Genomic DNA, 13,454 nt, shown 5'->3' with positions numbered 1-13,454 from the left:
ACCGAACCGAACCGATCGGTTTCTGCACATTTGGGACCGATCGGTTTTTCGGTCCATAACCGAACCGAACCGAAATGCCCAGGCCTACTTAGAATACACAAGGGCGAGAACTGAAGTCTGATGGTTGCTATTTGTTTTAATGTATCAAAAATAAATTTGTTTTAATGTATCAAAAATAAATTTCTGAAAACCCTTACCATGTTGACTATCAAGTTTGCTGGGATTATGTGATATAAATGATGTTCCATTTGCAACTTTAAAGTAATCATGAAAAATTTATTTTTTATAAATAAAAAAACAAATATATTCATGATTTCTTAATTATTTAATTAAACTAATTATTTTTATTGTAATTATTATATTAATGATTAGTTAATTAAACAAATATATTTTGGATTTGTTAATGACTAAAAAGAAAAAAATTGAGTTATAATAAGATAAATATATAAAGTGGATTAGATTATTATCAAACTGCAAATTTGTGATACAATGTTTGCAATTAAATAAAAAAATATACCCTACGAGTGATAATTTAACACTGGGCACTGGTTTGAAGCATGAGTTCGTGCCTTACAATAATTACATCGCCTTGTTGATGTCGTATTCCCAAAGTCCATTTCATTTTGAAAGCGCCGAGTTCGTCGTTGGTCTGCACGTGAATCTCGTCTAGCGGAAGAAGGTGGAAGTAGAATGAGCTCACTCGTCCATTGGAACTCACTCGAACTTCAATTTCATAGGAAAATACCAAGTAAAACGAGAATAGTCATCCACAAACAACACAAAATAACGATAACCATCAGAGGGACAGTATAGGAGCAAGTCCCCAAATATCAGTATAAACTAAATCAAGTACATTCGAACTAAGAGACTCAACTCGTGGCAATGGGAAACGCGTAGATTTACCCATTTGACACGCAGAACATAAACTAGAGACGGACTTATTTGACTGACTAACCGAATAAGACTGTAAGACACGACTAAGAACACGTTGATGTGGATGACATAAACGATCGTGCCATGTAGAGGCCGAAGCACGAGCAGAGAGGAAAGCAGGCACGGGCAGGGTATAGAGCCCACCAGAACTATTGCCCCGGAGAAGGATTTCCTTGGTCTGAATATCCTTCACAACAAAAAACGAAGGGTGAAACTCAAAAAAGACCTTATTATCTGATGGGTGTCGAAACCAACAAATAATAAATACTTACTCTTAAGAATTGTAATAGTGACGAGTAAGATCGTACCCACAGAGATTGGTTAGACTTATCTTTAGCAATAGATTTAATAAATAATGAAATGAGAATCGAAACTTAAATAGCAATAATAAAATGGAAAATGGAAAATAATTTCAAATAGCAAATAATTATCAAGAAAATGTCAATGGCAAATGGTATCCAACCCAAGGAATAATATCAGTTTAATTCTAACAAGACAGATATTGATATGCAAGCCAAACTAACTTTACTCTTTACTAGATTGGTTATGGTTATTAACAAGCTTTAACAACCTGTCTTTCCTTACTTCGTCGGTAATTAAAACAAGCTCTTTAATTACTTCCCTAGCTAATAAACAACCCTAAACAAGCTCTTAGGATTTAATTTACTAACAGCATTATCGAATTAGAAAGACTACCAATCCTAGCCAATAAACTCATAAGCTCGGTTCATTTAAGCTAGACTATATATCTTCATAACACAAACTGAAAATCAGTTATAATCAAATTGTGCTATTTGCTACCAACATCAGAACACTTAAACAATTACGGATTCAAGGTTCTAACTAGCAAATTAATAACTTGACAATTGAACAATGGGCCCTATTGCAACAATTCATCAAGCAATAATTCATATATATGAATATAACAGAAGATATATAGATAACAAAGTGCAAAGAATAATTTAGGCTAAATAAAGCTTACTGGTCTTGTAGAATCAAACTTCAATAATCATCGAATTGAAAAATTAAGAACTCAGCAGGACATCGTAGGAAGTCTTTACAAAATGAATAAAATTATTCTACGAAAAACTTGATTGATACTGAAAAGAAAAACATTCCTATTTATATTAAAGTTGGCTCAGTTTGGTCCGTTCATTCGTAGGAGAAGTTTGCGGAGCCGAAATCACATTAGTTGCCACGCGTCGCATGCAGCAGCCGAAATCGTCCCTTGTCCGCACGCAGCAGCCGAATTCGTCGCTCATCTTACGTAGCAGCAGCAGTTCGCGGAATTGGTCTTCGCAATTTGATTGTTACGTTCAAAGCTCAAAACAATAAACAAAAAGGTAAATTAATTAAAACTTGGGCTGCTGCTATTCATTAGAAATTAAGTCACGTACGTAACTTCTAAAAACAAAACAAAAAAGGAAAAGAAAACAAAGGTAAATTAGAATTAAAAATGGGTTGCACTACTGAACAACTAAAACTATTAAAATAAATTAAAAGTATTGAAAATGGGCTAACTAATAAAACAAAGTAAAATATATAATTAGCTCAAATAATCAATTAAGTCCAATTCTTATTAATAGGTCCATTAAGCCTAATTATTTAACTAATTATCATATTATTATAAAATATAAAATAAGACTTAAAATAAATATAATGTAAAATAAATAAAACTAATTTATTATAAGAATTAATTTAAATTAAATATAAAAATAGTGCTTATCATTATCTGACGCAAAACGTTGCACAGATAATAAAGAAGCAGATAAATTGGGAACATGCAAGATATTAGACAAACTAAGAGTCCTGGAAGGAACAGAAAGAGAAGCATGACCAACATTACTAATAGATAAATGCGTACCGTCACCGACACGTAAAGTGTCACTACCACCATAAGCATCTAAACTGGAGAGAGCAGCTATGTCAGGGGTGGCATGATGCGTAGCACCCGTGTCAGGAAACCAGGTGTGAGAGGATGGATTGGACTGCGAAGGCTCTCCTTGATACACAAAATGGGCCTGCGGATTAAAGCCTTGTGGCAATCTATAGCATGAAAAAACAGAATGACCGTAGCTAGAACATATCTGACACTGGAGCTGCTGCTGCTTGCCAGGCCCTCGGCCTCCCCCGCGATGCTGCTGTTGCTGCCGGCCGGAACCTCCTCGCCACGGTCGACCACCGTGACCACGCTGGTGCGAACTAGTGACACCGCCTGATCGATCACCGCCACCAGCCGCGTGACCACCGCCTCGCCCACGCTGTCCCCCACGCTGAGCAGCAAATGCCGTCGCCGATGGCTGGACAGCCACATATTCGTCGCCGGCGATGAACTCCTAGGCTCCAAGCAAATCCGCGAGCTCACTAATCGTAACAGGACGCCCACGAACAGTAAGAGAGGCGGTAACAGATCGATACTCCGGACCTAATCCCCAGAAAATACACAGATTCTGTTCTTCGAGAGAAACCTTCCGATCGGCAAGCGAGAGATCTTTCACGATGAGTTGAGCACGACCGTGGTAATCAATGGTAGATGAGTCGCCTTGCGGGAGACTATGCAGCTGACTAAGCTAACTAAGCTGCTTGGAATGGGACGTCGACGCCAACGACTGCTCGATATCCTCCCAAAGCTCTTGCGACGTGTGAAGGCCGACAGCGATGGAGATGACCTCCTCGGACAGTGACGAGACCAGCATCGACAATAGGGCTTGGTCACGGCGCACCCAGACGGCATGGGCGGGATTCGGCTGCGGTGGAGCATCGGCAGTCGCCGGTGGAAGAGTAGCAGCCGGAGAGGGATACAAGCCGTCGACGAACCCCATTAAATCATGACTGCAAAGGAAAGGGATCATCTGTGTTCGCCAGAACAAATAGTTGCAGTGATCGAGTTTAATACTCACAAAGTGGTGAGCAGCGGAGAGAGAAGACACAGTAGTAGAGACCGTAAAACCGGTAGCGACATTTGAGACGATTCGTTCAGAGGAATTCACAAATCCGTCGTGATCAGCCATTGAATCCCATGGAGAAACCCTAGCGACTGATATCAGATGAGAACTATTGTGATTGTATATTCAAAAACAGAGAATGCATGTTCAGGTTACATAGATATATATACTAAGGAATCATAAATAGACTGGGACAGAGACTCATAATATAACACAACTACATATATAGAGTCCTAATACTCAATTCTCATTTCTCTAATTCTCTCTTCTCAATTGAGGTCTCTCAACCCTCTTCTCACTTATCAAACTCTCTTTTCTGATCTCTCATCTCAGTTGCCTAAGTTCTCGACTCTCAGTTGTCTGAGTTTAATTTGAGACTCTCTTCTCTGAATATCTGAAATATTATTACAATTTGTAGCTCACAAACTTCGGTGACCCATTCTTGGTGATCTAGTAACTGGTGGTGGAAGCCCATAGGTTATAACTTGCATTACTTGTATGTGGAATCCAAAGTCCTTGCTTCTTCGGAATTTATTGGAGAAACGAAGTAATTAAGAAAACATTAATTTTATAGTTTTATTTTTTTTTTGGAATAAGGCTCAAGTTGGCCACTGAACGTAACTTGAAAGTGCAACTACACCATTGAACCAAAAAAGTGCAATTAGGTCACTAAACACTCCAAATGTATGATTGCCTACATGGACGGTGAGTTAGCATTTTAAAATAATTTTTAATAATAAACTATTAAAAAATAAAAATAAAAACACACACATGCGGCCACCCTCTCCCCCCTTAATAATACCCTTTCCCACCTTGATAGGGAATACGTGGATGAATCAAATTTAATTAATTAATTAATTTATTTATTTATTTATTTATTTTTATTTATTTATTTATTTATTATTATTATTATTATTATTATTATTATTATTATTATTATTATTATTATTTACGGAAACTCCACTTCTTTAGTAAAACAACTTTTACTTTATTATGGTGTGTGTGTGTTTTAGTTTAATTTTTAAAATTATTTTAATTTTTTTATTTTAATAGTTTATTATTAAAAATTATTTTAAAATGTAAATTCATCGTCCATGTAATCAAGTAACCTGATTAAATGGATGGTAACCTGCTATCAGGTGAAATTGCATACATTTGGATGGTTTAGTGGCCTAATTGTACTTTTTTTGGTTCAGTGGCTTAATTGCACTTTTAAGTTACGTTCAGTAGCCAATTTGAACCTTATTCCTCCTTTTTTTTTTTTTTTTTGTAATATACTCCAATATGTTCCATGTTCTATATTTCTATGAAATATCTATTGTTCATTTGATGTAATATGTGATTTTTTTTTTATATGTCTATTAAATCAAGCCCATAATTCTTTGATATACTATGTGAAAATTTGAATGTTGATATGTCTATATAAGTCTATTAAGTAAAATCCCTTATGCCAAAACTTGTGGTCTACTGACACCCGGTTACACACACATATGAAATGAGGTGGGTTTGAGTTTTGTGGAGCTGATTTTTTATATAATCTATAAAATTTTCAGTGTTTATATGTCTCTTAAATGACCCTTAGTGTTCATATGTCCCTTAAATGACCCTTAGTTTTTTATATCATATTTAATATGTACAATTTTTAGTTTGATATGTCCCTTAAATAACCTTTGATATTTTATATAATATGTGAGATTTTCAATTTGATATGTCCCTTATATGGCCCTTAATTTTTTAAAATAATTTTCAAAATTTCCTATTTGATATATCCCTTAAATGACATTTGATTTTTTATATATTCTGTAAAAATTTTATTTTGATATGTTTCTTAAATGACCCTTAATTTTTTTATATCATGAAATTTTCAATTTCATATATCCTTTAAATGACTCATGACTTTAGATATTGATGGAAGCCCTAAATCCTAATTATGAAATCCGATAGTTTCAAACAAGATATATCCGATGTGGTTGAATTTTAAAATATTCGACGAATTTTCTAAAAATTTGATACGGATTAAGGGTCCAGAAATTCATCCAAATTCTGATCAGTTATGCCATGGACCGGTCCACCTTGTAAGGTGGATCTGGATCCATGTTTACAATTTCATAACTTATGTTCATAATTTCATAGCTCCATGTTCACAATTTCACAGCTCCATATTCATAGTTTTATAACTTCATGTTCACAATTTCATAGCTCTACATTCACAATTTCATAACTCTATGTTCATAATTTTATAACTCTATGTTCAATAGTATAACACAATTTTTGAATCTATATAACAAAATTGTGAATATATAGTCCAAAAATTGTGAATATTGAGTAATGTAATTGTGTATATTGCGATATAAAATTGTGAATATAAAGTTCTAAAATTGTGAACATAGAGTTCTAAATTTGTGAACATAGGCTCGGTTCCACAGCATAATTTGCCAATTCCAGTTGGGGTCACACTTGTGTGAGACCGTCTCACGGATCCTTGTTCGTGAGACGGGTCGGGTCGGTTCGAAGCACCATGCAAATGTCATACTCATATGTGCAAATGTCATACTTATATGCTCAAATATAATACTAATCAAGAATACAAATTTTGTTACTTATAAGAGAAAAAGTATTACATTTTTCATAATAAGTAATGTTGACATGTGTCCCTTACTTGTAAGGGAAAATATAATACTTTTGAGGGAAAATGTAACACTTTTTAATCGAAATGTAAAAGTATTGTATTTTTCCTTAAAAGTATTACATTTACCCATATAAGTAGCAAAAATTTTATTCACGATTAGTATTACATTTGAGCATATAAGTATGACATTTGTGCATATAAGTATTACATTACATCTTGACCCGACCCGACCCGACCCGTCTCACGGTGAGACGGTCTCACACAAGTTTTTGCCTTCCAATTGTTATACCATGGACTAGGGTTTACCTTGCATTATGGATCCTGATTTAAAAATTATGTATCTGCAATTAATATATTATATACATTCCATTAATAGATTATGTATCTGTAAAAAATTGAAGGCACATAATATATTAAGAGAAAAATGCAATGTTAGTCCATTAATTGTTCATTGTGAGTGATTTTAATCCTTAAGTTTTACCATGACAATATACACCTAGCTCTTTAAAAAAGTTACATTTTTAACATCTAGAACAACAAAGTTATTAAACTCTATTAAAATTTTACTTAGTATATGATATTTTAAAATTGAATTTTTTGCACTTTTAGTCCCACGACTATGATGTCACTTGCAAGATTGGTCCACGATTTTCAAACTTTGCAATTTTGGTCCACGACTATTGTTTTTGTTGCAAAAATGGTTCTTTTTCAGTCAACTTCTCGCCGGAAAAAAAATCCTGCGAATCTTCCGGCACTTTTTCGCCGGAAAAAAAACGGTAGTTTTTCCGTTAATTTTTCACGAAAAAAAAAATCTCTTTCAAGTAGGATTAAAATGGAAAATTCTAAAAAACTAATTAAAGTTAAAATTAATTCATTTCTAAAAAACATATGTATAGTTAATTTGATTTTGGTAACTAATTAAAGTTAAAACTAATTCATTTCTAAAAACATATGTAGCCAATTTAATCTTAGTAAAATTAAGTACAAATTAAAAATTATTTTTATTTTTATTTGAAATTTAAATTATTTTTACTTTAAATATAATTTTGAATTTGTACTTTAAATTAAGTTACTGAACAACATTTGTTGGTAGAGAAACACAACACGGTTCTATATCAAATTGCTGCAGTGTATAGTTGGATCTAATCATTAATTGTGGAAGAGAATACTACTTATTTTGTTCAAAGGTAGCTTGGTGGTTATCATCTTTGCATAATTTAATGTAAAAATTCAAAATTATATTTAAAGTAAAAATAATTTTAAATTTGTACTTAATTTTACTAAGATTGAATTGGCTACGTATGTTTTTAGAAATGAATTAATTTTAACTTTAATTAGTTTTTTAGAATTGTCTATTTTAATCCTACTTGAAAGGGAATTTTTTTTCGGTGAAAAATTTACGGAAAAGCTGCCGATTTTTTTCCGGCGAAAAAATGCTGAAAAATTCGTCGGAATTTTTTTCCGGTGAGAAGTTGACTGAAAATGGACTATTTTTGCAAGAAAAATAATAGTCATGGACCAAAATTGCAAAATTTGAAAGTCGTGGACCAATCCTGCAAGTGACACCATAGTTGTGGGACTAAAAGTGCAAAAAATTCTTTTAAAATTTTATTATCTTTGTTCTTTATAACATTGTCACTTTTGGTATTTCATATGCAAAATAGAGATTTGACAACATTTTTCCCTACATTTTTTCTTTTTCAATTGTGGCACATCGTCCTTATGTTTCCCTACATGACCATGTTAAAAGTATTTTACAAATGAAATATCGATGACTAAACAAGATTAAAATTAAAGAAGAAACATTCAAATGTACTAAAATACCCATTTATTACATAATATTTTAATAAAGTTTGATAGTTTTGTTGCTCTATGGGTTAAAATTGTAACTTTTTTGAAGACTTAGGGGTGTATATTGCAACGGTAAAAAGTTATAGACTAAAATCGCTAACATGGAACAATTGATAAACTAAAAATTATATCTTTCCCATGTATTAACTACAAGCACATAATATATTAACTGCAAACACATAGTATACTAACTGTATATACATAATATGCATCTAACATATTTATTATGTGATTACAGTTATCATATTATGTGTCTGTAATTAATATATTATGTGTTTGTAGTTAATATATTATGTGTCTTCAATTTATTTACACGTACGTAATTTATTAATTGAATGCAGATAATATGTTACCTGAAAATATATAATTTGAATGTCGTTTTGGATCATGGTCTACAAATAATTTGTTATAATTTTCCCGAAATCAATAGCCCATACACAACTCGGCCCACGGAGACGCTTGATCATCCCCGCCACTGCCCACCCATTATAATTAGGGGTGTGCAATTCACCGAAATTTTTCGGTTAACCGACCGAACCGAAAAATTTCGGTTAACCATTAACCGAACCGAAAATTCGGTTCGGTTAATGGTTAAAGGAATCTTGAAATTTCGGTTAACGGTTAATTCGGTTCGGAAGGTTGCTTAACCGAATTAACCGAACGGTTAACCGAATTTTTATATATATAGATAAATAATTAAATATAAATACTAAATACTAATTAGATTGAAGATTTGAAGTTATGGATGTTTGAATATTTGAAGTTATGGATGATTTGTATTTTATTTTAATTGGATTTATTATTTTAGGTGTTATTTTTAGAATTTTATATTTTAGGTTAAAAAATTTCGGTTAATCGGTTAACCGAAAAAATTTTCGGTTCGGTTAATTCGGTAACACATACTTCGGTTCGGTTAACGGTTAAAGGTTTTAAAATTTCGGTTAAAACGGTTCGGTTAACCGAATGCACACCCCTAATTATAATCACGATTGTTATACGGTGGACCATGGTCCACACAGCCCGAAAACGGCGATGTTTCTTTAAGTAAAGGAACGACAGCTATTAAATTTTAACAATTCTCGTATTTTTGGTGTATTCAGAAAAAAATAAAATTACAGTCTATCTAAAATGAAACTGTAATTGAATTGAAATGATACTTTAGTTGTGTTGAAATGAAACTGCAGCATTTATAAAATGAAATTGAATAACAGTTTCATATATTTGAGTGTATATTGTCCAATAAAGTCGTAGCTAAATTAGAATTATAAATTAGTGATGTTGTAATAATACTACAGTGTGTATAAAATGAAATTAAATAACAGATCTCATTGTAATAACATTAATATATGTATAATGTTAAATGAAACTGTAGTTGAAACAGAATGAAACTACAATATATATATATATATATATATATATATATATATATATATATATATATATATATATACTATTAATAAAAACAATATCCTCAGTTTTAACATCCCGCCCAAAACAGACCTATAATATTATGGTTTGCGTAAAATATGGTAATACAGTTCCTATCCCTAATACAATTGTAAATTAAAATAGAATTCCTAATAAAATATATTATTCCCTACGTTCCTATTCGTAGTACAATTCTAGGCTAGAATTACTAATGGTAATAATTCAGTATATATATTTCTCTGCAATGCAATCTATACTATTAATAAAAACAATATCCTCAGTTTTAACTTCCCGCCCAAAACAGACCTATAATATTATGGTTTGCGTAATATTATAAAATATTGTAATACAGTTCCTATCCCTAATACAATTGTAAATTAAAATAGAATTCCTAATAAAATATATTCTTCCCTACGTTCATATTCGTAATACGATTCTAGACTAGAATTACTAATGGTAATAATTCAGTATATATATTTCTCTGCAATGCAATCTATACTATTAATAAAAACAATATCCTCAGTTTTAACTTCCTGCCCAAAACAGACCTATAATATTATGGTTTGCGTAATATTGTAAAATATGGTAATAAAATTCCTATCCCTAATACAATTGTAAACTAAAATAGAATTCCTAATAAAATATATTCTTCCCTACGTTCCTATTCGTAATACAATTCTAGACTAGAATTACTAATGGTAATAATTCAGTATATATATTTCTCTGCAATGCAATCTATACTATTAATAAAAACAATATCCTCAGTTTTAACTTCCCGCCCAAAACAGACCTATAATATTCTGGTTTGCGTAATATTGTAAAATATGGTAATACAATTCCTATCCCTAATACAATTGTAAACTAAAATAGAATTCCTAATAAAATATATTCTTCCCTACGTTCCTATTCGTAATACAATTCTAGACTAGAATTACTAATGGTAATAATTCAGTATATATATTTCTTTGCAATGCAATCTATACTATTAATAAAAACAATATCATCAGTTTTAACTTGTATTATGGTATGGTGCTTAATATATATTCGTGCATGCAGGTGTCGGTGCATGAGTCAAGCCTTTTTAAGTTCATTTTAGGATTTCATTTGCACCCTTCCCCCCTTGCATGCGAGAGAGAGCCTCTATGCTATACAATTCAATAAGCCTTAGAAAAACTCTTGTATAAGTAGTGGTGCAAACCACTTCTCAAACCAATGTGGAACAAAAGTTACTTGAAAGATTTTTTTCTATATTTTTCTAACTCAAATGGGTCAACTTTGAGAACCAATTTCTCATTCACCCATTATCAGTTTTGAGCGTACAATATATCAATCTTTTCGTCTAACTACGAAGAACACGAATCCACTTTGACCCGACCCAAATCGAAAGTGGACCCCACATATATTTGTACCACAATATTGCCAGTAAAATGCCATTTTATGCTAATTTTTTTCCAACAGTTATTTGTCCAGAGAATATCAACGTGTTGAAGGAAGAAGATGATATATAGTGAAGGGCAATATCATCTTCACTATATATCATCTTCTTCCTCCAACACAACGCTCTACGGTCAACCAACAATTACTCAACTGATTATCTCATTACTCCCATGTAAATTTTTTCTCTAATATAGTTATACTTACTGAATATCAAAATATAAGTGTACCTCAAGATCTTGCAATAACTAACCGACAAGTAATTAAATTAATGAATATGATGCAATAATGTAAATTATTTACCTATTGCATTTATACACTTATTTTAGAACACTGAATTTTTGTGATATTTGTTACATGCAAGGAAGACTCATACTATAATTGCATTTATACACTTATTCATACTCATATTCGATGTTATAATTTATATAATTGTATATCAATTCAAATATTTCTTAAAATATTATAACAAATTCATTCCGTGCAACGCACGGGTAAAAATACTAGTGTATATATATGGCCTCTAGTTCTATGATAGTGATGAGTAGAGAGTCATCCAAAAGGGCAATGTAATCTCCTTTCCCTTCTTATCCTTTTCCGCCATTCCCATGACCTTCCATCAAAGGAGCAATGTAACCACCGCCTCCATGCCTCAGAGTCTCTACCTCTCTTCCACCATCTCCCCCAACGCCACTCTTCTCAAACCCCAACTTCCCGCCCCACCGCCCAAACTCCTACGCCTCCCTCCTGCACCGCCTTCTTCCTCCGCCATTTCTCTCCCTCCAAATCCCAAATCTTTGAATCCCCAGCTTCAAGAAAACCTCTTCTACTTGGATTCCCTTGGCATAGACTCCTTCCATTGCCTCACTTCCCATCCTCTGCTCGTCTCGGCCTCACTCCCCCAATTCAAATCCGTCGTTGATTTCTTGCACAATCTCCACCTTAATATTCAAGAAATTCGGCGCGTGTTGCACATGTGCCCGGAAATCCTCACCGCCTCTCTCCAGCTTACTCTTCGTCCCGCGGTTACCTTTCTGCTCCGTGAGGCTAGGGTGGAGGGCCGGCATCTTCCCGCCGTGATTCGCCGCCGGCCGCGGCTGCTCACCCGCAGCGTGGAGGAGCAGCTCCGTCCGGCTCTCTATTTCCTGCAAAGTGCGGTTGGAATCGAGGATGTTAGCAAGTGCGCGACTCTGCTTTCCTGTTCCGTGGAGACCAAATTTATACCCCGGCTCGATTACTTCCAGAAACTAGGGTTTTCGAAACGAGAAGCCACGGTAATGTTCAGGAGATTCCCTTCGTTGTTCTGCTATAGTATAGAGGAGAATTTTGAGCCGAAATCCAAATATTTTTTGGTGGATATGGGGAGGGAGTTGAAGGAACTGTTGGATTTCCCACAATACTTTTCTTTTAGCTTAGAAAATAGGATAAAACCCAGGCATCTGATTTGTGTGGAGAAAGGGGTGTGTTTATCATTGCCCTTGATGTTGAAGTTATCCGAGGTGCGATTTTGGGACAGGTTGGAGGTGTGTTGTAGTTCGTCTATACCAGTGAGAACCTCTCCCTTTTGGTGCACCAAAATTGATGATAGTGTGACTTGATAAAAGACAAAATTGCTTCTCCATTTGTTAGTTTAAATATATGAATGATTTTCTTAATCTAAGCTCTATCCATGTATCATTGTCTGTTGGAATGTTGATTTAATTGTAGTTAATCGTCTCGTGTGTATGATAATTTAATATGCAAAATTTATAATGGGGTATGTATAATTCTATGATCTTTCTTACTGTTAGCATGCTGATGTTAGTAGTTTGATTAAACCTTAATAAGTTCTGTTGTGCCTTCAATAATTTTTTTTAATCATCAAACAACTATTTGATGGGCAAACTTCAATCCTTAAGTGTGCAAGAGTTTTCTGCTGAACTTATGACGCCTGATCCTATTATCTATAATCAACTGAACTGCATTGTTACAACTTACAACGGGGCAATTTAGTGATGATCAACATCAAACTACATATTGCTAGGATAATTGATAGCATACCATTTTGTTTGTAAGATGTATAAAAATTTCTATACAATACCAGCAATGTCTTTGAAATTATCTGATCATCTGTATGAGATGGTATTTCTGATATACATGTATCTGTATTCTTAAGCATTCACTTTGCCATCTAAGGCAGTAAGGCTTGACAGTGTTTTCCTTCCCCTCCAATTCTATGGCATTCCCCTTCTGCT

At 33.4% G+C, this 13,454-nt stretch overlaps 1 protein-coding gene across 1 annotated transcript; it reads left to right on the top strand.

Annotated features, from left to right (window-relative positions):
• The first annotated feature begins 11,762 nt into the window (after window positions 1-11,762).
• On the top strand, window positions 11,763-12,996 carry LOC116001032 (transcription termination factor MTEF1, chloroplastic-like). Its single transcript, XM_031240939.1, has one exon. The coding sequence runs from the start codon at window positions 11,829-11,831 to the stop codon at window positions 12,816-12,818; it is 990 nt and encodes a 329-aa protein (XP_031096799.1). The 5' UTR covers window positions 11,763-11,828; the 3' UTR covers window positions 12,819-12,996.
• Window positions 12,997-13,454: the final 458 nt, after the last annotated feature.

Source organism: Ipomoea triloba, chromosome 13, assembly GCF_003576645.1.
Source record: "Ipomoea triloba cultivar NCNSP0323 chromosome 13, ASM357664v1".
Lineage (NCBI taxonomy): Eukaryota > Viridiplantae > Streptophyta > Magnoliopsida > Solanales > Convolvulaceae > Ipomoea > Ipomoea triloba.
This window is presented reverse-complemented; position numbering and strand designations above follow the sequence as displayed.

Bases quoted from the DNA above. Each gene is read 5' to 3' on its own strand.
- LOC116001032 (XM_031240939.1), top strand. From the start codon at position 11,829: ATGACCTTCCATCAAAGGAGCAATGTAACCACCGCCTCCATGCCTCAG.